The sequence below is a fragment of the Drosophila elegans genome, unplaced genomic scaffold (assembly GCF_018152505.1).
Source record: "Drosophila elegans isolate 14027-0461.03 unplaced genomic scaffold, ASM1815250v1 contig_208, whole genome shotgun sequence".
Lineage (NCBI taxonomy): Eukaryota > Metazoa > Arthropoda > Insecta > Diptera > Drosophilidae > Drosophila > Drosophila elegans.
The window spans coordinates 15,493,467-15,519,136 of record NW_024545578.1 but is presented as its reverse complement, the minus strand read 5'-3'; the positions used below and the strand labels follow the sequence as shown (position 1 = coordinate 15,519,136).

General features: G+C 44.2%; 7 protein-coding genes across 9 annotated transcripts; 3 read left to right on the top strand and 4 right to left on the bottom strand.

The window, feature by feature from the left end:
* The first annotated feature begins 127 nt into the window (after window positions 1-127).
* LOC108150246 lies at window positions 128-1,069 on the top strand. Its single transcript, XM_017278308.2, has 3 exons — window positions 128-309; window positions 413-458; window positions 579-1,069. Exons 1-3 carry the CDS (start codon window positions 256-258, stop codon window positions 719-721), a joined length of 243 nt encoding a protein of 80 aa, XP_017133797.1. The 5' UTR covers window positions 128-255; the 3' UTR covers window positions 722-1,069.
* On the bottom strand, window positions 1,070-4,504 carry LOC108150241 (transcription factor Sp2). Its single transcript, XM_017278303.2, has 2 exons — window positions 4,002-4,504; window positions 1,070-3,918 (listed from the first exon to the last, which is right to left on the bottom strand). Exon 2 carries the CDS (start codon window positions 3,829-3,831, stop codon window positions 1,792-1,794), a length of 2,040 nt encoding a protein of 679 aa, XP_017133792.1. The 5' UTR covers window positions 3,832-3,918; window positions 4,002-4,504; the 3' UTR covers window positions 1,070-1,791.
* Window positions 4,505-4,606: 102 nt separating this feature from the next.
* On the bottom strand, window positions 4,607-5,953 carry LOC108150245 (SAC3 domain-containing protein 1). Its single transcript, XM_017278306.2, has 4 exons — window positions 5,832-5,953; window positions 5,600-5,773; window positions 5,005-5,541; window positions 4,607-4,942 (listed from the first exon to the last, which is right to left on the bottom strand). Exons 1-4 carry the CDS (start codon window positions 5,885-5,887, stop codon window positions 4,660-4,662), a joined length of 1,050 nt encoding a protein of 349 aa, XP_017133795.1. The 5' UTR covers window positions 5,888-5,953; the 3' UTR covers window positions 4,607-4,659.
* Window positions 4,809-7,660, top strand: LOC108150244 (GDP-D-glucose phosphorylase 1). The gene is made up of 4 exons (XM_017278305.2): window positions 4,809-4,878; window positions 6,249-6,640; window positions 6,697-7,402; window positions 7,463-7,660. Exons 2-4 carry the CDS (start codon window positions 6,260-6,262, stop codon window positions 7,612-7,614), a joined length of 1,239 nt encoding a protein of 412 aa, XP_017133794.1. The 5' UTR covers window positions 4,809-4,878; window positions 6,249-6,259; the 3' UTR covers window positions 7,615-7,660.
* On the bottom strand, window positions 7,641-9,077 carry LOC108150243 (queuine tRNA-ribosyltransferase accessory subunit 2). Its single transcript, XM_017278304.2, has 2 exons — window positions 7,928-9,077; window positions 7,641-7,866 (listed from the first exon to the last, which is right to left on the bottom strand). Exons 1-2 carry the CDS (start codon window positions 8,989-8,991, stop codon window positions 7,674-7,676), a joined length of 1,257 nt encoding a protein of 418 aa, XP_017133793.1. The 5' UTR covers window positions 8,992-9,077; the 3' UTR covers window positions 7,641-7,673.
* A 289-nt stretch (window positions 9,078-9,366) lies between these two features.
* On the top strand, window positions 9,367-24,142 carry LOC108150196. Of its 3 annotated transcripts, XM_017278207.2 has the most exons (7): window positions 9,367-12,962; window positions 18,648-18,817; window positions 18,919-18,992; window positions 21,617-22,152; window positions 22,429-22,598; window positions 22,666-22,745; window positions 23,066-24,142. In XM_017278207.2, the coding sequence occupies exons 1-7, from the start codon at window positions 11,664-11,666 to the stop codon at window positions 23,239-23,241; spliced, it is 2,505 nt and encodes an 834-aa protein (XP_017133696.1). In that variant the 5' UTR covers window positions 9,367-11,663; the 3' UTR covers window positions 23,242-24,142. The 3 variants fall into 3 exon arrangements, with proteins under 3 accessions (XP_017133696.1, XP_017133695.1, XP_017133694.1); XM_017278206.2 differs by lacking the exons at window positions 21,617-22,152; window positions 22,429-22,598; window positions 22,666-22,745; window positions 23,066-24,142 and adding an exon at window positions 19,467-20,961 and having other exon boundaries at window positions 9,372-9,835; window positions 10,135-12,962; XM_017278205.2 differs by lacking the exons at window positions 21,617-22,152; window positions 22,429-22,598; window positions 22,666-22,745; window positions 23,066-24,142 and adding an exon at window positions 19,467-20,961 and having other exon boundaries at window positions 9,372-12,962.
* Window positions 24,143-24,259: 117 nt separating this feature from the next.
* Window positions 24,260-25,623, bottom strand: LOC108150197 (ubiquitin carboxyl-terminal hydrolase isozyme L5). The gene is made up of 2 exons (XM_017278208.2): window positions 25,445-25,623; window positions 24,260-25,363 (listed from the first exon to the last, which is right to left on the bottom strand). Exons 1-2 carry the CDS (start codon window positions 25,518-25,520, stop codon window positions 24,465-24,467), a joined length of 975 nt encoding a protein of 324 aa, XP_017133697.1. The 5' UTR covers window positions 25,521-25,623; the 3' UTR covers window positions 24,260-24,464.
* Between the last annotated feature and the right edge of the window lie 47 nt (window positions 25,624-25,670).

Below are 25,670 nucleotides of genomic sequence, written 5' to 3'. Positions count from 1 at the left end.
AAATCAGCCGAATTTTCAAAATTATATTTAATTCCCTAGCAGATCTAACATTTAATCCGTAAAGCAGCTGACAGCCCTGCTGTAAGTACCGTTCCCCGAACATTGCCCAACACTGGTCTCGCTAAATTACTCCAAGTTGTTCAACCCTGTTTAAGTTAGTACAAAGTCAGTGGGAGGAATTAAAAAAATTAAACGCGCTGCGCCGTCCCTATTGTTTGCCCTATTTTCGCTGTTTTAATCGATTCGGAAGCCGCAATGCTGGACAACCTCGTGGAATTCGCCAACTACTGGTGGTTCCGATACCTCATGGTGCGTAATGGCCATTAAATAACTCATATGATGCTCTTGAGAAGCTGCGCTCCCCCAGATGCAGATCCAGATTCAGAATTGAATTTAATTTATTTACTTACAGGTCACCGAGCTGTACATGGTGGAAAAGTGGGAGCGCATAACAATACGTAAGTTTTCAATAACTGGTCAATAAAAAGCTCGAAACTCTGGGGAATATCTGGGATTCGTCATGCTTCATGAGAATTTTCACGCTTATCGGGGTTATTATTGCTCTCGTTCATTCGCAGACGTCATTTTCATGGTGCTCTTCTGCGTGTTCTGGTACTTCAACTACTCCATACTGCTCTCCCTGACCGGATTAATAGGCCCCAGTGCCTCCATGGCGGATATATTGCCCGGGGTTCAAGGACAGGGCCTCAAGGTCACCTAAGAGACCGCCCATTCGTGCGTACCGCTCTCCTCCGTTCCAATATTATCCAAAATCGCCGCGAAGCTTTATCTAATCCACACGCGTTTACACACCGCAATCAGTCAATGGGAAGAAAGTACGGTACGGGCGGCACTTTTACATACATAGGCGACATATGTCCAAAGGGGCGATCTAATCGTCGTCCGATCCGAATCTGAAGTGGACAACACCTGGCGGGCGGCTGTCCATCAAATGCTGCCCCACTGTTTAATGTAGTTATCATCTAGGTCTAGTTACACGTTTATAATCAGTAAATAAATCGAACGCTTTACACGATCGCGCACTGTGAAAAAGTTCAAAAATGATAAATTGCATTGTTTTTCTGGTTTATTTTGTTTAATTTTGAAGAGGTATTCCCTTGTTTATTCCGACTTAACTGATGTGCTTCCATTTGTGAATTATTTGTTAGCGCCAACAGACGTTGATCTTGCTAAATCCGTACTTCAATGCTCTAAGTGTTACAATTCATTACAAAAATATATAGATAGCCTATGGTGTATGCGTACTGAATTATGGTAGAACTAGTTATGTGTATTTTCCTTATTTTCTGTTTTTTTTTTTCGTAGAAAAGAACGTGCGCGTTTTGTTATTCGAGCGAAGATCGCACTCGGTTAGGATCAGATCGAATTGGGGGGCAGTTTGGCTGAGTTCTTCGGGATTTGCGGTTCGGTTTCGGTTTGTGGGGGGTGCGGGTAGGACTAACTTAGCCTACGCTACAAGCTAAACTCTTAGAACGGCTGTTTATCCGGTATTTCCATCCATGCAGGAAATAAATCAATGGCTACCATATAACTTCCTTTGCACTGCAAGCCTGCTTTGTTAGAGAAAGATCTTAGACTATTTACTTAGAGAACGGAGAGCAGGTGGATGCATTCACCAGGTGACCATCTCGACCTGCCACTCCGCTCATTAGGTTACAGATACAGATAAAAACTGGCTACAACTAACTGTACAAAGTGGCCCTTTCGGAGCCAAAGGAGCTCTCATCCATCTCAGGCCAACAGTAGCGACACATTGATGCGCACTACTAGTTAGGATGTGGGGGACGTGCCATCCAGCAGCACTGACGCCATCTCCTCGTTCTGTTCCACGTACACCAGACGCGGATCCTCGCCAAACTCCAGTCGTCCGTATCTGGCCACCAGCGGTGTCTTATTATTGTTCACCGGCGGCGCCCGAGGCCACTTCCTTTTGGGCTTCGTGTGCGTCAGCATGTGCGACTTGAGGTTCGTTGACTGGGCGAAGCATTTGGAGCAGCCGTCAATGGGACAGTGGTAGGGTCGGTCGCCAGTGTGTATCCGGACGTGGGTGCGCAGATTGAAGTCCAACGAGAAGCGTTTGCCGCAGCCCTCAAAGGTGCACTCGAAGGGCTTCTCGCCGGTGTGAACCAGTTGGTGGCGCTTCAGCTTGGAGCTCTCCACGAAGCTCTTGCCGCAGACGTTGCACACATGACCGCGCGGTCCGTGCGTGTGCATGTGCTTGCGCATGGCCGAGTGATTGCGGAACTCCTTGTTGCAGCCGCGATGGGTGCAGCGGAACTTGGACTCCTCATCCTCCGCGGCGGCAGCAGCAGCAGCTCCCTCCGTGGGATTTCCAGCAGTCTGATTGGAAACTACTGCCGGCAATTTGGTCAGAATTGCGGGTCGTGGTCGGGTTGGATTGTTGGTAGCCACCAGCGGCGGTGGTGGCGTTAGTGTCGCCACCTGAGCCGCCGCCGTGGTCTTGGTCTTGGTCACCTTTGCCTGGTTGCCCGCACTTTTCAGTCGCACATTGGTGCTGCTATTCTGCAGCACTAATTTTGGGAGAGCCGTCTGTGGATTCGCCACGTAGCCGTTGCTCTTTGTTAGTGCCACTGGCACCGGATTTGGACCTGGTCCCGGCGCCTGTATTAGCTCCACATTATTCGGCATATTCTCGATCAGTTCGATGTTGCCGTAAGCCTCCTCCAGCTGGTTGTCTGCATAGATGAACTGCTCGCTTAGCGGCTGGCTGTCCTCCTCGCCCTTGACATCGCCCATAAATGCATTAACGACCTCCTCCACGTCTGTGACTGCTGAGGCGCTGAATGGATCGGGCAGGATGACGTACTCGTTGCCGATGCCATCGCTTAGCACATCGTGGTTGATCATGTGCTCGTCAATAATGAGCTTTGGCATGCTGGAGGAGCCTTCATTCTGGGCACTGGCGGAGGCGGATGTCACAGATGTGGCCGCAGCAGAACCAGGTGGTTCCTCCAACTCCTCCTCCTCGTCCTCATCCTCCGAGTTAAGCGACGACCACAGCGTGACATTGAACTCGTCCTGGGTAATGCGTATGGGTACCTTTGTTTGCTTCCAGCGCTTGGCGGCCGAATTTCCAATGGGCCTTTCCACGCGACTAGTTCCGAATAGCTTAAAATCCTGCAGCTGGCCATTGGAGCTGTTGGAATCCTCTGTTGCCTTCATGTAGAAGTCGCTCTCCAACTGCTCCTCCTTGATGTTGGTGGCCTCAATGGTGGTTAGCATCTCGGAGGCGATCTCAAAGGCATTTGTCATGGCCGGCGCTGAAACCTCATCGTCCGCTTCCTCCTCGCCGTCGCCATCGCAGGACGAGGTCATCTGCAGGCCGTCTCCATCCTCCTCAATGTACTCCTCGTCGTCGCTGGTCTGCTGCATGATGATGGGCGGCGGCAGGGCATCCGCCGTGGCCACCGTGACCGAGGTGAGTCTGTCCAGCCGGTCCACCGGATAGTATTCGTAGTGCTCGAAGAACTCCCCAGTGTCCACCACAATATTAGCCTCGTCGTCATAGTCGTCGATAATCTCCTCGATCAGAAAGCTCTCGTTCTCCTCTCCGCCCATGTGATCGCCCGCCAAAACGGTGTACGGATCTTGCTCCACAATTGTGCCCGCCGTCGATGGGTGTACGTGGGTGAAGTAGGTGGAGTTGGAGGAGGTCAGAGGCAGCGGTACGGCCGCCGCCGCCAGCGACAGATTCTTGACAATGGGCGCCCGGAGCTGGTGCAGCTGCGGCTGGAAGTTGTTCCCACTGACGCCGACGCCGACGTGATGATGATGATGATGACTTGTCATCGCGGCTGCTCCGTCTGTGTGTCTGTCTGTATCTGTGTGTGAGTGTGTTTGTGGGCGCTCTACCTCTTGCGTGTGTGTGCGAGCGTGCTGCGAAAAAAGTGGACAATTAGTACCTGACCAATAATCCATAGTATATATATCCAAGATCTTTGGGTCTCGAGAAGACGTACTTGTTTTTGTCGGTATTGGCGTATTGGCGTTTTTTCCCCCCGCCACTCGATGGGTCTATCGTTTTTATTGTGCGACGGCGGCGGCGGTAGACGGCGATTGATGCGTACCGCTCGCTCCGCCCGCCTCGCTCCTCTCCGGCTGCCCAACGGCGGGTTAATCCTCGATTTTGATGGACCAACCGATCCCGCTCACCTCGGGAAGTGTAAATATTTTGAATTTTGCCGGTAAATATGGCGGAATTGTATTTTCCAGAAACGGCTCGGGTACTTTCTCTCGCGTTGCGTGTGTGTGTTGGTGTGTGCGACTGAGGAGGCGACAAAATGCAACCCTGCGCGCGCTTTGTGTATATGTCGAGCGGTAAACGAGGTTTTAATCACTAAGCCACTTTGAATTACTCCTCAATACATCATATAATTAATATAATTACTAGCAATTAATTGAATTTTATTAACCTTCAATTGGTAAGCTGTTTATGAGCTGTAAATACGGCGGCGTTCTGTCTATCGATAGGCGATAGGTTTGGGTTTGTTGTTCTGCCAGCGGTGTTGCCACCCGGCGCAAATTAAATGCGCAATAACAAAAAGTAAATAAAACAATTAATTTCAATGGTTTTTTTTATTTACAATTGATATCTATGTATATGACAGTGCCTAAAAACTAGTTTAATTTCTTTAGCAACAAAACTTCCGGCAAATAAATACGCTTGAGTTTTGACTCCACAAAGCGCTCGAGTTGGGGCTTCAATAGCTCAGCGGTTTGGTTAAAATCAGTCTTATTAAATTGCACCGCCTTCCTGTCGCCAGTTAAGGAAATATTATAATGCCGACACTGATCCTGAAGTCCAGCCGGCGAATCGATTAACAGTAAACGCAACAAGTAAGGAACCGGCACTGTGAGCTGTTTGTTGTTGTAGGCATGCGTGAAAACCTGCAGCAAACTCCTGAAAATGTTCATAAAGGATTTATCAAATCAAATTTGGAACAGTTGTGCGAGGTGTAATACCTTCTTATTGCCTGCAATTTGGTGGCTGCCACGGCGCATAGAATATGTGGCAGCTGGGGAAATCCCATAAGCACTCTATACAAATTCCCCTGTTGAAAGGCTAAGCATATGGCAAAACAAAGCTTAAAGATCGAATCCTGACGCACAAAATCCGGTAATGTGAGTGCTCGTGCAAAGGACTCAGGGGAGCCGAGATTGAACACCTGATACAGGCTTTCTATAAAGCAACGTCGCTCTAGTTCCCGAATTGTAGGTTCCTTAGAGGATGCCTGCCCTTCCAGCTCATCATAACAGCAGAGTACTCCTGTGAGACACTCCTGCAAATGCTGATTGCATATCTTGGGATCAAACTTCTCGATGGACTCCTCGCACAACCGATAGCGACTGTAGGCCAGAAACATCACAATGGGCTCCAGAAGCCGAATTTTTTGGCGGGCGTCGTACATCTGGATGACGATCTCCCGCCTCACAGCTCTTAATCGATCAAAGATGAAATCATAGGCCAGATTAAAGGGTTTCCGGGTGTCCAGGATTATGCTATAAAGTTCCTTGGTTAGCTTGTAAAGTTTGCTACTGCTTATAAGCAAATACTTGCTCCTTAAGCAGATATTCCACTGTTTTGGTAAGTGCAGCTTCTGTGCGCATTTCCTTGGGCAGTGGCATCTTGGCATCGGCAGCGGAGCGAGTAAACTCCTTGACCAGGACTCCGGGGTTATTCTTCTGGCCATTTTTCAGCTCGAAGTAGTGCAAGAGTTTCTCGCGAATGCGCCTATTTGGTTAAAAAATACTAACTAGTTGGATTTCAATTATTTATATGTGTTACGCACATTTTGGCCTCTCCATCAGGACAAAACCTTTCGCAGGAACCTCGAACTTGAGCCATTTGTTGATAAATACTCCGTGCAACAGATTCCACCCGCACAAACAAACCAGGGCTGAAGACCACTTAAATCAGGGTGGTAGTTAAAAAAAATAAACTTTCTTGGGGCGAATATATTTAATTTTTTCCAATAACAGACAATTGATGTAAAGGTATTTCGGTCTGGTTTTGGAGAACATGAAAAGCATATTTTTTTGTTTGCTTTTATTTAAAATAAAGTTTTTATTTTTATTTCATTGATATTTTAAGCCCCCCATTGCTCCGCCCCTGAAGCCAGCAATCAGCTGTTTGGGTTACCTGGGTTGTCAGGTAGTCTTTGGCTTTGAAATTTTAGTAAATTTTGGTTTCAATTTTTTCTTTCCAGCTCAAAACTTGATGTTTTCCCGACATTTTCGAGCCTTTTTCCGAATACACCGCCATGTTTTTCAAACATTTAGAGCCCATTTCCGGAGTTTTCGGTTCTCCGGCTTCCACAAAAGCTGTTTCCTAAGGGTGGGAACTCTCCTACCGCTGGTAATCCTCCGGTCCGCTGAATGCAGCCAAAGAGATGATCAGGAGGTGAGGCGTTCGAGCCGGAAGAGAACCATGAGCAAGGTCAGGTACGAGACCTGTTTGGAGGGCAGAGCGCAGAACTATCTCAACGCCATTAAGGTGCGGTGGGAGCAGCTGCACAAGATTCCTGGGCTGTTTTCGTATCAATTGCATAAAACGCCACAGTGCCGACGAATACCAGGACATTGGGGTTTCTACACCGAGGTGAGATGTTAATTCGTATTATCTAGATAAATCCTCAAACCATTGTTTTCCAACAGCTCAATGCAGACCGTTCCCTTAAGCGCCGTCGTCCGCAGACCATCGAGAACCTTAATCCCACTTTCAAGCCCACTATGTTCAACTTCAACAAAGTCAATGCTCAGGAGGTGATTATGACTATTGATGATGCCTTCGGCAGTCCTGAAGTCCAGATGATCATCAACAAGAGTCCAATTACCAAGTATCACACTCTTATCTGTCCGGAAGTGGGAAAAAACCATGTCCAAAAGATTACCCGAGATGTTCTGGATTTCTGCATCACTTTTATGCGAAGTATTGATGACAAAAACATACGCATGGGCTATAATAGCCCTGGGGCTTTGGCCTCGGTAAACCACCTGCACTTTCACCTGCTCCACATGCCCCAGGATCTGTACATAGATCAGGCACCACTAGAGGAGCTGGTCGGTGGCCATGTCTATCGTTTGAGTCGAAGGGCACCCACGGAAGCCATCTGTATAGTATTCAACAAAGAAGACAACACTGAACAGGTGGAGGAGAAGGTTGATCAACTCCACAAGCTGGCCATGTGGATGTGCCAAAACAATATTCCGCACAATCTGTTCATCACTCAGGATCGGAGAAAGGGCAAAAGCGGTGACGTTCAGGTATTCGTGTTTGCCCGATCCGAATACTGCGTGAACAAGGATTTGGTTGACTTTAATGTGGGATTCTGCGAGTTGGCTGGTTACATTCCGCTGCCAGGTGAGCCAAACACATTAATAGCAATAGGATAAAACTTAAATCTTACAATTCCCTTAATAGATCCAGATAAAATGGAGAATCTAACAGAACTACAAGTGCTCTACAGGATCCGCACTGTCACTGGCGAAGCTCCAAAAGCTGTGTATGAAGAAATAACGAAAATTGTCGAAGGTTGCGAACAATCTCTTTGGGACCTTCCTTTGACGATATGAAACACTTCAAATAAACAATAAGAGGCTTCTTTCTAGACCAACTTTACTGATTGTCTTTGTCACACTGCTGCCGCTGCGAATCCTTTGCCCATGGTGGCCTTGGTAATAACTTTGGTGTTCACAGCAATGGAATAATCCACCTGGGATTTTGTATTCTGATTCCTTACGAGCTCCGTCAGCTCTGGCAGCTTGTCCTTGGCCACACTCTCACGTATTGTCTCAAAGAAGGTGATGTAGTGATGCAGGTTGTGACTGGAAGAGATTATAAAAACAATTAAAGCCTTTATTATCTACAATAAGATAAACCACTTACACCATCAGTAATATAGGGCCCAGCAACTCATTGGTCTTGTAAAGGTGATGCAAGTAGGCACGCGTGTGTTTCTGGCAGGTCAAGCAGCTGCAATTGTTCATGGGCGGCGAAAAATCCTCCTTGATAGCGTCATCAGTTATGTCCAAGAAAGGCACATGCTCCTTTGCATCCTGCACAAAGCTAAAAGTCAACGCCTTAAAATTCTGGGAAGCACAATAGGCGTAGGATGTGTCAAACACATCCACTCCCTGGCGGATAAGCTCCAAAATGGTTAAGGGCGCAAATGCTCCTGGCATTATCCTAGGCTTGTCCTCCTCCAGCTGCTTGACACAGTGCTCCACAATGGGCAGTAGTTTGGAAGAATCTAAAGTCGTAGCCGACAAACCATTCGTGTGAAATCCCTCGAAGATGTAACCTCCGTAACTGCCCGCTGGTTGTTCCCGGGCATGCTTGATGGACTGCGTTCGGGCAAAGGTATTGTATCCACCCACAATCGGAGCCAGCAGTGTGGACTCCACATTTGCCCGATGTTCATATATATAGTGCATAAACTTTTCGGTCCTGTCCACCGACTTCTGAACCCGCTTCTTGGCACTCTCTAGATTTGTGTCCGCATCACAGAGTCCCTGGTAGAGGTCCGGTTTAAAACTGGCCACCATTTCCATGTAGCGCTCCGGAGTGAGGGACTCCTTACCCCTTCTCGTGAAGAGTGGCTGTATATCCCGATCGTTGCCACCCGAAGGCGTCGTTTCACAGGGATCCCGCAGCAGGAGGATGTTTAAGTGTCCTGGTAATCCCACGTAGTCGCTCAATCCCCGACCCCCACCACTGTTCCACTGAGCGAGTGCCTCTGCCATTTGGTCCATGGTGGAAAGGGTGAACTGAAGCACCTGTGGCTTCCGACTGACATGACTTTCGAAAACATCAGAACTCAGCCACGGAATACTGCCGCCTTTGGTTGTCTGCAAAAGGAGTGGAGTCCTGAGCTCGGGTCCTGAATCCTTGATCCGGAGTTTTCCGAGACGGCCGGAATTCTTTTTGATGCTCTCAATCGCGAATTTCATGCCGGCTCGAGTTTTTATTTACCTTAGGAATGAATAATCCCACCCGCACGTTTTAAGCGGTCGCCGATACCGATAACCAACAGTGCTGGCCAGTTGACTGTTATAGCTAAATGAGCACCACTAGGTGCACCACCTTTTACTATTGTAGCTAGATTTAGCTAGTTTTCGGTTACAAAGTGGTCAAATTGTAGTTCAAAAATATTTAGTTTATTTAAAAAAAAAAAAAAAAACTACTGAAAATTATTGTATTTTAAAGTTTTAATTAAATCCCAAATTCGAATTATAAAATTAAACTTGACTGTAGCAAAGAGTCTGGCAGCCCTGGCACATTGGCGCAACTTGTTCTCCTATTTGTGTTGTTGTTGTCCAACTGCTCAGTTGATTTCGACTTTTCGGCGTGTTCGCTTTTCAACGGACGCTTAAATTCGCTTTTGGGGGCTTGTTCGCGGGGCTCCACTGGCGCTGAGTGGATGATTTTATGCTGTATGCGCAGCGCACTTGATGGCAATTGTTGTCATTGTTTTAGTTGCTGTGTAGTTTGGAATCGGATGTTCGCTGTCTCCTTCGCACAGCGGTAAAATGTGTGCGTGTATGTTCCGTAGTGTTCCGTTTGCGTCGTTCATTGATTTCCTAATTAAGTTTATAATTAAAATTAATTGAAAAATTACTCACATATGTGCGCTGGCATGTACAGACATGTAAATTGGCTGACCGCGTGTGAAAGCCTATTAAATAAGTTTTGTTATGTACTTACAAGTTCCCCATGTGAAAACATACATACAATATAATAAATTGCTTTGAATTTGAAAACGAAATTGTGCCAAAAACATCAGCAGCGAAAGGGGTAATTAGAATAACAATAATGCAGAGACAGCTTTTTTAAATTGATGACTTCCTTGCGGTCACTGCTGTATTTATAATTAACGTCTGCTGCGGCAATTATATTTATTCAAACAAACGACTATAAAAATTCCTTGAATAAAAAAATTCCACTGGAGGTTCTAAACTCTCCTGCTTGCCAGAGTTGCCAACCACTAGCAGCTGTGGCCTTGGAAAGATCGCTACCTGTTCTTGTGTTTTACGATCCCAATGTCGTAAATGTGAAACTGTAAAAACGGCAATAAAACTTTATGCACATTCCAGGTGGTCCTGCCGAACGCCCAACGATGTGGCAACCCTAGACAAATGAACTGTTTTACCTGCCCAAAACGCGCAACAAAAAATATAAATACAAGAACAGGAGAGAGTGGGCAACACAACGGATAATTTAGTGGAATTTTCAAAAATAGCAAAGCCAGCAACAACGGCGGCAGCCATAATCCCCCAGCGAGAGCACAATAATCAAAGATTAAATCAGGTTTATATGGAAAGGGTTAGCATGGCGCAGGAAGAAATACACGTTTCCTAGCGCAGCAACAACTGCAACAACAACTACACACCTACAACTGATTACACTCGCACCCGAAGAGGAAAACGAGAGAGCGCGAGAGAGCACTGTGTTTATGCGATGAATTTCGTGATTTTCTTAAAAACGTTGAGTTTAATAAGCGACTCGGTGACGATTATGATTATAATATAAACGATATTAATTTTTTAATAAACGATCTTATATAAATTTATAAATGACCTATATAATTCATCAATATAATATATAATAATATAATTCATAAATGACATTTATGCATTAATTATGAATTGAGTGAACATGATTTCCCATAAACGCAGTGTTCCTAAAATTAAGCCCACAGGTCTTCGTGGATTGAGTGCATGAAAAGGACCTCCCATAAACACAGTAACGGAGAGAGAGGAAAAAGAAAACGTCGGCGCCGGCAGAGGCAGCGGGAGAGTAGAGCATAAACGCAACGCTTTCATGTTTTTCGCTCATTTTGCTTTCGTGTGTGTTGCGGCAATGTCGTGTTTTCTTGCGGCGGTGAAAACACTCTGCAACAACAGTAACAACACCAACAACGATAAGATTTTCCGTTTTTCCGTATGGAAGCAGAGAAGCACTAGCGGCATTTGTTTTGAAAGTAAAGCAAAGACGAGCGAGAAAAACGAAATATAAAATAGAGGAAGACGGAAAAGTAACGCCGCTGTCGACCGCGCCTCGCCGTATGTGTGTGTGTCTGTTTCTGTGTCTGTGAGCCTACAGCCTGTCTGTGTGTAAGTGGGCGCGAACGTAAGGCCGAAAAGGAAGTGAAAATAGTGCAAAAAGGCCAAGTAATAATAATAATAATAAAATAGGCAAAAAGACAGGCCCCAAAGAGACCAGACCAGTTTCAAAAAGCGCCTATATCCAGGCTCTTCTGTGAATGTGTATGTGAAAGCGGCAACAACAACAACAACAACTAGAAGCGACCACATACGGTGGAAAAGGCCTTTTTCAAGGAGCGAAAGGCAGTGCGCGAGCGAGCAATAAGAATAATAAATTACACTTTGCTATAATAAGAAAAATTTATACATACATACATACACACGCGGGAGAGGCCCACACACACATGTGTTTTCCCTCGCTGTGAGTGTGGAAAATTGTAATAAAATATGAACCGCAGCAGAAGCAGCGGAAAAACGAGAAAAACGAGAGAAAATTTCGAAATATCGCATGTGCCATTTTAAGCTTTAAATAAACTATAACGTACAGTATTACCCTAAAAAAAAAACAATTCAACAAAATGTCCTGCATATCGAGCAACTTTAGCTCCTTCTTCCTCAACTCGCTCAACGATCCTTCAGAGTTTTCCAAATACTTGAGCAATGGCGAGCTCAAATGCACTAATTTCGAGGAATTTCAAGTGTTCGGCTGCGGCGCAGGCGCGCCGACGCAGCAGCAGCAATTGCAGCAGCAGCAATTGCAGCAGCAGCAACAACATCAGCAGCAGTATTCCCACACACATTTACCCAATGGCAGCGCAGCAGCAGCAGCGGATTTTCCCAATTACGATGCAACGGCGTCGTCGCAGCGGGAAAACTCCTCCGCTGTCAACTCAGGTAGCTCTGTTAATCCCGCACACTATGCCACTGCCGCTGCCTCTGCCTCTGCCTCGGTCAGCGTCGAAGCCAGCGTAGCAGCAGCAACAGCACCGGCCTTAAATCCCGGCGCAGGAGCAGCAGGATCAACGCCCCTAACCGCCACCCCCCCGAGCAATCGTTGGCCCACAGCGGTGGCCACGCCCAATGGCCATCAATCCACCGCCTCGTCAGCGGGTTTGGTGCCCCAGCATTTCGATGGGTCCTTTGAGTTTATCAAGTATCTCCGCCACTCGACGGATTTCACACCCAGCACACCTAGCAGCGCCACTAGCGAAACTAGCTCCTGTCCTGAAAAGCCCGGCAGTGGAAAACCACAGGGAATCCCAGCAGGCACCACACCTCCACCGCCTGCCCAATCCCCAGTGGCCAGTGGTCTGATTGATTTGGACACCAGCACCTCGCAGAAATCGCGCTCTGCCTCCCGCAAAGTGGCCGCTTTATTGTCTTCCGTTTCGCGGGCTTCCAATAGTCTGGTGGACACCAGCTCCTCCGCTCTAGATGTCTTTGATCACGACTCGAAGCAGACGATATTTGATCTGCAACAAATGGCCTCCAATGGATCCTCAAATTCAAATGAATCCTCGCTGGAGATGCTGGCGTTTCCCAACTCGCACCTCAATGCCTCCAATTCGAACACCTCATCCGAAGGAGCAGCCTGCGGCAGTGCGGGGGAGTTTGGTGGACTGTTAACCGGAGCCAGCTGCTCCTCCTCGACGGCTTCCTCATCCTCGCATGCCCCAAAGCTCCTCGGAAGCTTTGTGATCAAGGAGAATTTCGAGGTGCATCCGTCGCATAAAGTGGAGGAGGGTATATTCCAGCACATGAACAAGCTGCCCTCGAAGAAAAAGGATACGCTGAAGCAACTGGGAGTCCGGTTCACTGGCCAGATGACGCTAACGGACAAATCGATTGTGGTGGAGAACTTCATCAAGTTCTGCGAGGTGAGTTACGCTTCCCAAAATAAAAAGGGGTTGGGTTTCGGAGGTTTCGGGGTGTTTAGCGAATCAAATTTCTCTTGGCCTGAGTGTGTGTGAATATTTCAGCGCTCTCTGCTTGCTGCCCATTTCCATATGCAATTTAAATATTTGCACATATGTATGAATTACTTATTTATTTGTAATGATGGTCGGGAACTGGGCTTTGTAAGGGTCTAATTAAGGGTGGCCGTGGGGATTACACTCACACGATTTCAGATCAGGAGGTTAATTTCCGTTGGACTAAATAACAGGAAAAAGGTTTTGTTTCTTAACCAATTATATAGATTAATCTTCCTTTTTTAACTAAACAAAACCCAAAAAAACTTTAAAGGGGGTCAGCAATTGAAAAAACTTATAACACCGAATTACTGATAAGTTACTCAACTAAAGGCCTTCATTAAAGGTCAATCTATCATTTGTCTTATCTAACTGATAAAACCGATGATAGCACACAAAAGTATGTTTTAAGGTCAATTCTTCATGTTAAAAAAGCCATTCTTTGATGTCAATTGTTGTTTAGCGCATATATAGTTATTCACACCACGGATTCTTAACTTAAATAAAATCATATACCAAGTTCTAAAAACAATTTATAAGTTTGTATGAAAATCTTCTGCGAAAAATCTTGAATTCTGTCGGTTTTTACAGATTAAAGGGTAGTGTGGGTAAAATATTACAAAATAAATAACTTTTGAACACACATATGTGATATTAGAGTACATATTTATTACTTTCCCTAAATTAAAATTAACTACGCTTTGCGGGGAAACCCGCCGCCTATAAAAAGAAAGTACATACAAAATAGGGATATTCATATTATAAACATGCACCCTATCTATATCCTATATCACACACACGGGCGCAATTCTCCCGAAACTCACACTCATAGACGCATTCAGGATTCCGTTTGCCCCCCACTCACACAAATGTCATTATAAATTGTAATAACAGGAGCAGTGATGCCGGCGCCGCAGTCGACGTCGACTGCAGCCAACCACAAATTCAGCATACAACTGTAATCATGTGTGCTCAGTGTATGTGTGTGAGTTCTAAACACCTATACATGCAGGGGGTTAAACCCCCACCCGCACAAACAAACACACGCAGACACATTTGGCGCCCTTTTCAACACTATGGCAGTCAACCCCAAACACTCACCACGCTCATTACGCTCCGCTTTATCACACACATACACAGACACAGAGTCACATCTAGATTTGTTGGCCACCCATCGCATCCCCCGCCCTCTCACACATACATTTGCCAAACTATGTATGTACAAAATGGCATTGATGGCATAATACAACAACAACTACTACTGGGGGAAATTACGAAGAAGGCGAAGCAGAGAGGAAGCTAAAAGCCCTCCTTCCCTCTATTACAACATTTTAGTTCTAAGACGCTCTCTTTTACCTACTTGGCTCCCTAACTCAAAATTGTTGCGCTCTCTCTTCAGCGGTAACTGCTCTCTCTTGGCTCCCACTTTCTCTCTCCTTCCTGAATTCAAAACTTACTTGAAGGCTGAACTACAAAAGTGTGTGTAGTTGAGTGTGTGTGGGCAACCCCCAAAAGCTTGCTATTGAGTAATTGTGTGTTGCCCCCACATCCACCTCCTCCTCGCTTGCTCGTCCTTCGACGTCTTCTTCTTTTCCCTTAGATTCTTTGGCTTCCACTCCTTGCTCTCATACATACAATCATCAAGTTACTTCGGGGGGTCTTGGGATTGAAGGAAGGGAAGCGGGGAGACTTTGGACTGTCCGCTAGCTACTTGGGCATGTCCTTTTCCGACTCTCTCGATGTTGGTGTGGTTGTGTCTGTATTTTATCAACACATTTTATACATGTCTCTATTGGAGCGACCGCTATAACAGTGGGGCTTGGCTAAGAAAACTTATCTTTGAATTTGAAAATCTGTGTTCAAATAAGAACGTGGATGTGTGAGAGCAAACCAACAATTATTAAAAATGTAGTTACAAAGTTTAATATAAGCAGTAATAGTAATTCTTACAAGAGTTTTTGGTTAAAACTTTTAACATTTTCATTCTTGGGTAAAAGTTTATTTCACAAATGTCTAAAAATTCATTTAAATCTTAATTTATAGAATTAGATTATGGAATAGTATATATTCAAACCAATTCAAATTATTTTGCAGTATTACTTAACATTAAATTAAAGAAGAAGAGGTTTTCAAACTATCTTTTAGACGTCTAATTGGAAAAAAATAATTATTTTTGAAAGTTTAAAGTTATGGAAGCTGGACTGTAAGTGAGGCTGCGGGTGTGTGAGTCGCCCAGCGGCAGCGTTGAAGGCTACTAAGTGCGCATGCAGTCAGCTCTCCCACACAAGTGCACTCGGTTTTGCCCAACATTGCGGCCGTGTGTGTGTGTAAAGGACAGCTTAGTGGATGGAAGGATGAGAAACGAGTAGGGTGTATGGGGGGTGGTTGGGCCAGAAGTGGGTGGGGCCTGGGCAGGTACAATGTCTCGGCTTCGCACAATTTACGCGCACACACACTCATACAAATGTACAAAAGCAGGCGCACATATGGGGCATTGATTATAATTTTAAATTATACATATGTATGCGGGTACATACCGATATAACTGTACGTGCTGCATATGATGGCTATATACAGGAATTTAGACTTTATATATATATATGCAGGCACATACATACATGTATGTTTGTATAATTCTAACGCACACATCAAATATTTAGCTTTTGTGCAACGTTTTGTCGCCTTTTGGGGACACACATCACATTAAATTAGTGTGGGTCGTTTTTTCCAGAATTTAGAGCGCATTAAGAACGGGTTTACCTTAATTAAAAAGAACCCCAAATTAGTTGCCTAATGAGAAAGGTGAGTACGGGGGGAGTGGACAGGGGGGTATCGAAATGGGTAACCCTTAACCCCTTAAAAACCTGTTAAGCGAACAACACACGCACCAAAGAGTGAAAGTGTGAAAATTGCCCCCACTTACACACTAACGCACAGGCAACACCCGCAAAAGGAATCAAAAAATCATGCCAGCAACAGCCAAACATTCGGCTTTTGTTGTTGTTGTTTCTCGACACGCACAAGCAACACCCACAACAACAGCAACAGCAGAAAGGAAAACAATTCACACTTGTCTCAATACAAACAACAACAAACCGCATCACACCACAGACAACAACCGCAATCCCGCCACACACACAAACGCCCGAAACACTCGCAGACATCCGCACACCCACACACACACAAGTTCACTACGTCACGCACAAACACAAACCATGTCTGCCAATAAGTTTGCAAAAAAAAAAAAAATGAAAAAGGAAACAAACAAAAAAATAGAAAACAAAAAGCGAACACAAGGAGACGCAATGAAAACAGAAACGGAAAACAGCAGCGAAAGCAAGAACAAAATACCGCAACACATTGCCACTGCTTTTATTCTTTTCCTGTTTCTATTTTTTCTATCTTCATATTTGTACCCGTTAGTGGTAGTTTACTAGGGTATATTGTAATTAGGAAAGTTGTAACTTCAAAATATGCAAATTAGTTTTTATACAGTATTATTATTCTTAAAAAAAGATATTCAACACATGTTAAGTTTAAAACGCCACCTTTAAGCCCGTTGTACTTAGAAAACTCCCATAACAACAAGCCTTTTATCTAATGAACTACCAAGATTTAATCTAATCGAATGATTATTATAGTCATAGAATAAAAATTCGTTGAAGTCCTTGGAGAAACCCCTAAAAAGTATGCAACAAATTCGTTATAAACAGTTATAAACTTTAGTAATTTTTATGTTATTATAATTGTTAAATGTGACCAAAACCACACCTTGTTTCGGTCTTTATTCAGCTTAAATGATAAAAAAGTTTTACTAAGGTAACTTTTGGCTTGAAATAAAATATTTCAAATCGCCACCTAACTTTTTATTCAAATTTCAGGGTACCTCGTGGTTCGAAATACTCTTGGTATTGTAACTTTTTTGTGCTTTTTGACTGTAAAACAGTTGAGTGGCCATGGGCGTGGAAAGGGGCAGGTGGTACACCACGGCTTGACAGCAGCAACAGCACGGCACTGGCCCCCAAAACCATGATGATGTGCATCACACCCCCAAACCGGTCTTGCCCCCGCATAGTTGCTTGTTAATGAGACACCTAAAGAAGTGGCCAGGTGTCGGCTGGCTGTCAACGCTGAAGAAGAGAAACACACGACAGGGTGTAGTGGATGTCAGCCCGTGTGAAAAGACTTTAAAGTTCTCGCTTACTCGCTTACTATTCCCCAAAAGCAAGATGGCACGTCACTCCTTTTTGCTCTATTGATTTTTAACATAATCAAAACCCAAAATGTATGCACACACACATACAGACAGAGAATACAGGAGCTCCGTCAGCAAATCGCATGTGTGAGAGACCCTTTTTGGGGGGTGGTGGGTGGCAACCCTGGGTGGGTGGAAGCCCTGATTATGAGGATGTTGATAAGTTCCGACGACGAACGGAACTGAACTCTCTGCTCTGCCGAAGACTTGCCCTCACACAGACGTCCATTAAGCCTACCATCTAGCTAACGCACACACTCTGACAAAACACAGACACTCTCAAACTCTCACACTCACACACACAGACACACAGGCTTTCATGGTAACCCTTTGAAAATGGGGGGCCTTTGCAAATATCCCAGGACCCCCCGTCATTTTTGGGGGAAAATGGCTTCATTGAAAATGTTGTTTGCTTTTCTATTTGGGTTTGCTTTGCTGCCTTTTCTGCTTCCTTTTTCGCTTCGCCCTATTCTATATTTTTACACTATAAAATATACATTGTAAGGGTGTGAGCATGTGTGTGTGTGTGGAGCTTTTGCTTTGGCATGTTATTCAGCCCCATTTCCCCACCCACCACCCCCGTTTTATGCCCTCAACCCAACCATCGTCCTTTGCAAGTTTTTGGCTTTTGTGTAAAATTTTCGTTTTAAACTTTTGCGTTGTACACGAATTATAAGTTTTGATTAGTAGTGGGCAAAGTTTTCGCTCGCATGTGTATGGGTTTTGGGGGTTGGGTGAGGGTCGCTTTTTGGTTTTTCCTGAACATATGTATATACTACATTATGTAACGCAAATACATATGTGCAGTCATAGAATTTGACGTCAATGAATATATATACACACACACACACACACACATTTACCGTGGAAAAACAGCCTAAAAGTCGAGGAAATTATGCTAAAAAGTGGTGGGATGGGGGGTGGGTTCTAACATGAAAGGTGTAAGCTGGTTTAAAACTAATGGGAGGGTTGTCAGGGGAGGAGTGTTAAGAACCAGTAAAACCGGAATGTCTGGAAAATTACTTTTCAACTAGAGTTGAATTTCTAATTTAATTTTCAGAAATTTAAATTGCATTTCCACTTTATAGTCTCCAATGTTTTGTAAAAGCCAATATATACATATAAAGTTTATTTTTAATTAAATAAACAATTTATTAACGATATGAGAAAAAAAAGAAAGCCATTTGAAATTGAAAAAAGCCTAGCGAACCAAGGGTTTTGAATTTTTGTTTTGTTTTTTATATAGGTGATATTTAAGATGTTAGATATTTCTAAGGAAAAGAAGTTGCAAACATGCTCTTAATTAAATATACCCTTTTATTAACTATCCCCAATAGGAATACGATATCAAGGACCACAGACCGTGGCTGTCGCTTAACCAATGTGGTCTAAATAAACCCGAGCAGATCAAATTCGCTCGATATTTGGGCCAGGGACTGCCGACGTTCACGCTCTTCTGCATTTATAGCAATTTTAAGAATCTGTTCTGCACCAAACGCACGGAAATGTGAGTATCAGCCTATATCAGCCTATAATTGAATATCCTGACGAACTTAGAGAAGCCTAAAAGCATGCTATTATAATTAACAAAAATATCCTTTTTTGTAGCTACACGAAGGACGGCTACAATCTGCCTTACATACTCGACAAAACCAAGCGCTTCCTGGCCAACACAACAGCTGGTAAGTGAAATCTATATCTAAATATAGATGGTAGATATATCCCCCTAGATTCCGCCATCCCCGAATCCCGTGTAGTGCAAATGCAGCAGCAGGCATCATCAACCGAAAATGTATTCAGGCAGAGGAAAATTAATAAAAAAGCGAGAAATGAAAGCCGAGAGGCAAATGTGCTAAATTTTAAAAATACACTTGAAACTAGAAGTGCTTACATTCATTTTTATGTTTTTTTTTCTACTTTGCACTTCTTATTTCTATTTCTATTTCGTGCACTTTTCGTTTTTTTTCTACAGCAAAAATAATAAAAAGAAAACCTACAATTTGGCCTGCATATTTTTGCAAAATTTTGTAAAATATTCAATTTAGTCTTCGCGCGCTCAAAAAAAAAACGAGAAAACAATTTTAATTTTTGACTTCAATTTGTTTGTGTTTCCTCTTTCTTCTTCTTTTTCCAACGCATACGCTTTCAATCACTAGGCGACAATACCAACAACAATATCACCAACAACACCAGTAACAAGACCAACAACAACACCAGTACAACAACAACATCTACACCGGTCAAACAGACACCACAACAACAGCAATCCGAGCAGGAACTGCTGGCACCCAATTCACCTGCAACACCGAAACTTGCAGCAGCAGCATCCGCAGCAGCAGCAGCAACGGCAACACCAGGAGCAACATCGGCGTTGGGAGTCGCAGCGCCCACACAGACAGTGCCACGCACAAGACCTGCCACGCCCACAATGCCAGTGGGAATGGCAACTGGAACGCCCACCACCCCACAGCAACAACAACAACAACAGCACCTGCAACAGCAACATCAACAACAGCATCAGCAGCAACAGCAGCAACATCAACAACAGCAACAGCCACAGCAACAACATATGTTGCCACATCCGCACACGCACCCGCATCCGCATGCCCAGCATTCGCATCCGCACACGCTACCCCACACACATCCGCACCATTTGCAGCCCGGAACGCCAACGCGCAGTTCGCATCCCCAGCTGACGCATCCGCATCACTATCCCCCATCGCCGCATCCACATCCCCACCATCAGGCAGGGCATCATGGCCATGGACATGCCCATCATTTTGCCTACGCCCATGGTCATCCGCATCCGCATTCGCAGCAACATCATCCGCACTACTATCCGCATCCGCACGCGCATGTCCAGCATATGGCGGCAATGGGTTATCCGGGACCACCACAAACCACACAGCAGGCAGCTGGAGGAGGCGGTGGAGGAGGAGGAGTAGGAGTTAGTGTTGGAGGAGCTGTGGGCGCAACAGGAGGCGCAGGCGGATCTGCAGGCGGAGTCGGAGGTGGGCTACCGCCCACGGCCATGTGAGATTGGGGTCGGCGTGGCGCCAAGGGCAGCGGTGGTGGCGCCACCTGTTGACACTCGTAGGCTGTTGCAGAAGGACATGTCAAGGATTCAGGATTTCAGCTTACCAGCAACCCATTATCCTCCCATACTGTCCTAGTTTATAGTTTTCCGTTAATGTGCATCGTCATACTATATTTTGTAATGTGCTCCTCGTTTTTAGTTTATGTTTCGTTTATTTTAGACTAATTTTACACAAGCTTTTTGCCAAATTTTTATAAAACTATGCAAATTTTGTATTACGTTTGACGACGATAAAAGAAAAAATTGTTGGACAACGATCGATCATTACTCCAAAACTATGCAATGTTATTCCTTGAAAAGAGATTATTACATTTACACACACACAAACACACACACACATCACACTTTTACACACTCACCAACACGAACACACGAATATAGAAAATCATGCTAATGCTATTTAATATGGTAATAATATATATAAATATATATTTTAGTAAGCCAAGAACAAATGAAATGTATGTTAATGTAAAACCAATCCTAACTAAACACGACATACGATATATATGGAAATTGTTTGCGAACCCAGAAAATATATACACACCTAGCAAGAAGCGATTGAGAGAAAATCGATTTGATTGTTGTTTTTACTTAAGATTTATTGCCTGCGTCGCGACTCTGCATTTGCGCTAAGCCAATTAATAAAGAGGAAAAGTTTCCTTTTCTATGGTCTTGCAATTGAAGAGCGATTGCAATATTGCAATAAATGCTTTTAGTTTTCCTTCACCTCGGGGACATTTAATCATCGATCAGTGCGAGCTTAAAAATCGCCTTTGACTTTCAGCGAAGCAGATTCCGTACTTATCTTCGTTTTGGTAAAATATTTTTCTACAAAATATGGCAAAAGTTATAGACAACATGCAAAAATTTTTAAAAAGTTATTTTTTATTGAAAAATGAATGAACAAATATGTTAAAATTACTTTTATAAAATACATTTCAAATGGTTTGTTTCTTGTTTTAAACTACTAAAGTGAAAACAATTTTTTAACATTCTAATTTGGTGAAAGTGAAAATAGCTGTTCTATAATATTATTTTTAATTATTAACTATATCTACAAATTATTGATTTATTTTTTTATTGACGTTACTAAATTGTTTCTAAATTTGTCCTGAGCTCAGGGGCGATTTTGATTAAAAAACGACTTTCACACCTCTTTGGAATATGGCTTCCTGAGTGTGTTGGCATTACGATTCTCTTCTCTTGTAGACCTCAAAAACATGGCGGCGGCCAATGATGGCTCCCTGGAGTTCGCCAGCAGCAGCAGCGGCGGTAGCGGCGGCAGCAGCAGCAGCAGCAACACTAGCAACAGCAACGCCAATATCGGCAGCAACAGCAACAGTAGCAGCAACAGTGGCAGCAGCAACGCGGTGGCAGGATCAATGGTCAATCCAAATCCGGTGGCCATGCCAGCGGGTTATGTGTCGGCTACGACGGCGCAGCAGCAACACCAGATGGCCATGGATCCGCGCTATGGATGTGGAGCTCCGTCGGCACTTCTGCCGCCACCGCCGATTCCGGCCTTGGGTCCGCCACCCAGATCCCTGGAGCAACTCATCATCTACGAGAACTTCGACGTGCACGAGACGCACCGGATCGAGGACGGGGTTTGCACTCACATTAGCCGCCTGCCGCCCAAGAAGCAGGAGCTATTGAAACAGTTCGGTATACAGAGTAGTAGCCAGCAATGTCTGAGCAATTATGAAAAGTACATACTCATCGAAAACTTCATCAAGTTTTGCAATGTGAGCAAAAGTGTATCGAAAGCAGAGATCAGGAGGCACCCACTATAGTCTAGCGGAGATTTGTTCTTTGGCCCCTTCCCCAAATTGGCGTTCGAAACATTGGCACTCCATCTATGTAGATATCCAAATTGCATCCTCATCAATAATACCAGAGCAATGAACAAAACTCTTGCCCGTCCTTAACATTAAAATGCTCTTAACGTATTTGTCCTTCTTCTATCCCCGAATTTGTTTTTTTTTTTTTTGTTTTTCTTTTGGTAACTTTTATTTCAACAGGAATATCAGATATCCGATCATCGACCCTTTTTGGACTTCCACGAGAGCGCTTTATCCAAATGTGAACAACTTAAATTTGTACGATATCTGGGCCAGGGGCTATCCAATCTGACGCTAAACAAAATCTATGTGGCCTTCAAGGAGCTGCTGGGAAATGGGAGGCCCGAAAAGTGAGTCATTGAGTGGCTTGATCTTGGCAAGAAGTGTCTTATTAAGACGAGTTTTATTTTTTTACAGAGCTAGCATGGAGGGCTATAATCTAGACACTTTGTTGAAGAAGAAGCGGAAAAATCTATATAACCGTATGCATGCCGCTGGTAAGAATTTAATCCTTAATTTAAACGATTTGTTTAATTTAACTTATTATCTTTGAAAATTTAATTAATGATAAATTAAAATGATAATACAATTTTACAAGAAAGCCCCTGAAAATTTCCTGGAAAATTTACAATTATATTCCTATTTGAAAAATTGTTGCATGAGTCGATAAACATAAACTGACCTTTACCATGCTGTTAAATACTTCTTCTATATATGTATATAAAAAAGATCAAAAATAATGTGTCAAATCATCGTTATTGATATCCATATCATTTAATGTGTTTCTTGTGGATAATAACCTTCTTTTTTTTTACAGCCCCCAGCATTGATTTAACTTCCTATGAGTCGACCCAGCATAATTCCCAAGCACACCTGGCCACGCCACGCCCCCATCACGCCTTCGCCGCCCTAAACTCGGCGACGCAGCGTAGCGAAGTATGCAACGAATTGACGCACACGGGCCTGCAATACAGTTACGCCGGACCCCGGTAAAAACTGGCTTTACCATTAGCCCCATCTAAAATCTGCAATCCTGGAAACAGATCAGCCGAGAACCCTTATATACATACATATACATATACTTCTTCCTGGAACTGGACCAGTAACTGTTGTGTCTTCGAAACATAAAAAGAAAGTAATTTAATCGCCGCGAGCGAAATCATTGAAAACTAAGTGCTAAATTCAAAAGGGGGACAATCCGAGGTTCCCAGATGAAAAATACCAGACACTAGTAAAATTAGCCTAAATGTTAACAAAATTTAACTTAAATCGAATGAAATTCAATTAAGCCAACCAGAAATCAACACGCAACAGGCAGGAGAAATATTAGTTTAAGCCAAAAACAGATATTTATACGCAAAAGGTAACCCCATATACAACATACATATACATATTACGAATATATATACACATAAATATATTTCTGTAGTTGCCATAGCGCTTAGGGTGCAGCACACTTCCACATGGCCAAATCCTGGCCAGGACTATACAAACATATTAGCTTCGGTTTCCTTCCAGTCATTATCCCGAAAGCCCCCAAAAAGCCGCATTAGTAGTAGCCTTTAGTTCATAAGCGACAACACCAAAATTGAGAAATCTAAATCAAAGACCTCCCAATGAAAGTTCCCTAAATACGCATACTAAGTAACTTGTAGAGCCTAGTTGTTAAGACGAGAGACAAATTTTTAGCATAGAACTGGCGAGCGGCACACGACGATTAACAAACTAAATATTCCTATATACAATATACATATTATATACAACAAGCAGCATCAAATTCAAAGTGAATATACGCAAAAATCAAATGCAAAGAGGCAGAAATACAACCAAAAAACATAGCAATTGTAAATGATATATACCAAATATATTCTATACGAGCAAAGGCAAAAAACAACTCAAGGCGTTTTTCTTTACGTTACCCAAACTGTTTATTTACGTGTTCTATTCAAATTTTTCACTATAGGTACATATAAGGTATATATATTTAGCTTAACACGCAGAATGCGTAAGATTAACTGGCAGAGAGAGCAGGATATTTATTATTATAAAAATTAAAGTACAGTACAAAGGCAGTTTCACCTAACTACTAAAGGGCGTTGTTTGCTCGGATACAAGCCGTCACTCCTCGCTTCAATCTCTGATTTTTATTTTCTGATTTATTTGAAATCGAGGCAATTTGGAACTGCCCGCGGGGGATATATGTATACTGTAAATGCCTAGTTGGTTTCCTTTTTGCGCTGTGCCTGCTCGCGCTCCAGCGCCCTTTGCTTGGCCTTCTCGTAGATGGGCATCAACTGGCCCATGTTCCCCAGCATTTTCAGCAGCTCCACGATGAAGGGCAAGTAGTTGTGCTTGCGGCGCACGTTCTCCACCTTGTAGCGCTTCTTCTTCTGGATCTCATACTGGATGTATGTGCGCAAACTGCTGATCTCCGTCTGGCGATCTTCCTCCGTGTCCATGGCATCGGGAGCCGGGTTTAGGAGCTTCTCGATCTGCTGCTCGTAGATGCGCTGCCTGTCCGAGATCAGGGCCATCAGGTTGAAGTGGATCTCCCCGTCGCTATAGCGCTGCATGCGCTTCTCAATGATCGGACGCATCACATCGATCCAGTTCTGCTCCGGCTTGATCTCTCCGAGATCGATGGGTCCCTCCCGCAGGCCATCCAACTCGTACAGCCTTCCCCCAATGGGCATATAGCCAACGAAGTGATAAACATCTTCGTCCTTGTTCTGGTTCTTCATGTCCAGCTCGAAAAGTGTCTGGCGAGCAAAGGAGTTGTGCACCGTGCGGATCTGGCTGGCGTTGCTCAGGGTCAATCCCTTGTTGTAGGGATCGAAGCACTGACAGAACTCCTTGAAGTTGGTCAGCGTCTCGCCCAGCTTAATGTCCTCGTGGTCCAGGTTCATCAGCAGACTCAGGATGGCCTGGGTGGCGCAGGCATTGTTGATCACCTGCTTGGCAAAGAAAATGTTCTCGCGATCCAGGACAACTTTGCCAGCGGGTTCATCCGCCTGCACCCACTTGAACAGGAAGATGAGGCCATGGATGGGCTCCAGATTCTTGAAGGACTCGCTGTCCAGGCTCCAGATCTCCTCCACCTGAGCCCCATCGCATCCTGGTTTGTAAATGCATTGCATTAGTAAGTTTTCCTATCCCGATTTGCCGGCGTCTTTGGTAAAGCGCGCCAATAACTTACCAAACTCGCGAATAAGCTCCGTGAATACACCGGGATCGGATTCAATGAGACACCAGTTGCCAGCACCGTCGCCCATTTTGTCTATGACCACTTATTTAATTTTTATCTGTAAATTCAAGCACTAAAATGCTGCTTTTAGAGCACACAAATTTTTTGTCAACTCACAAAGTGAGACTGCCAGATCGGAACAAAGCCTGCTGATCTGGCCAGCTGTTTTTGCAGCCCT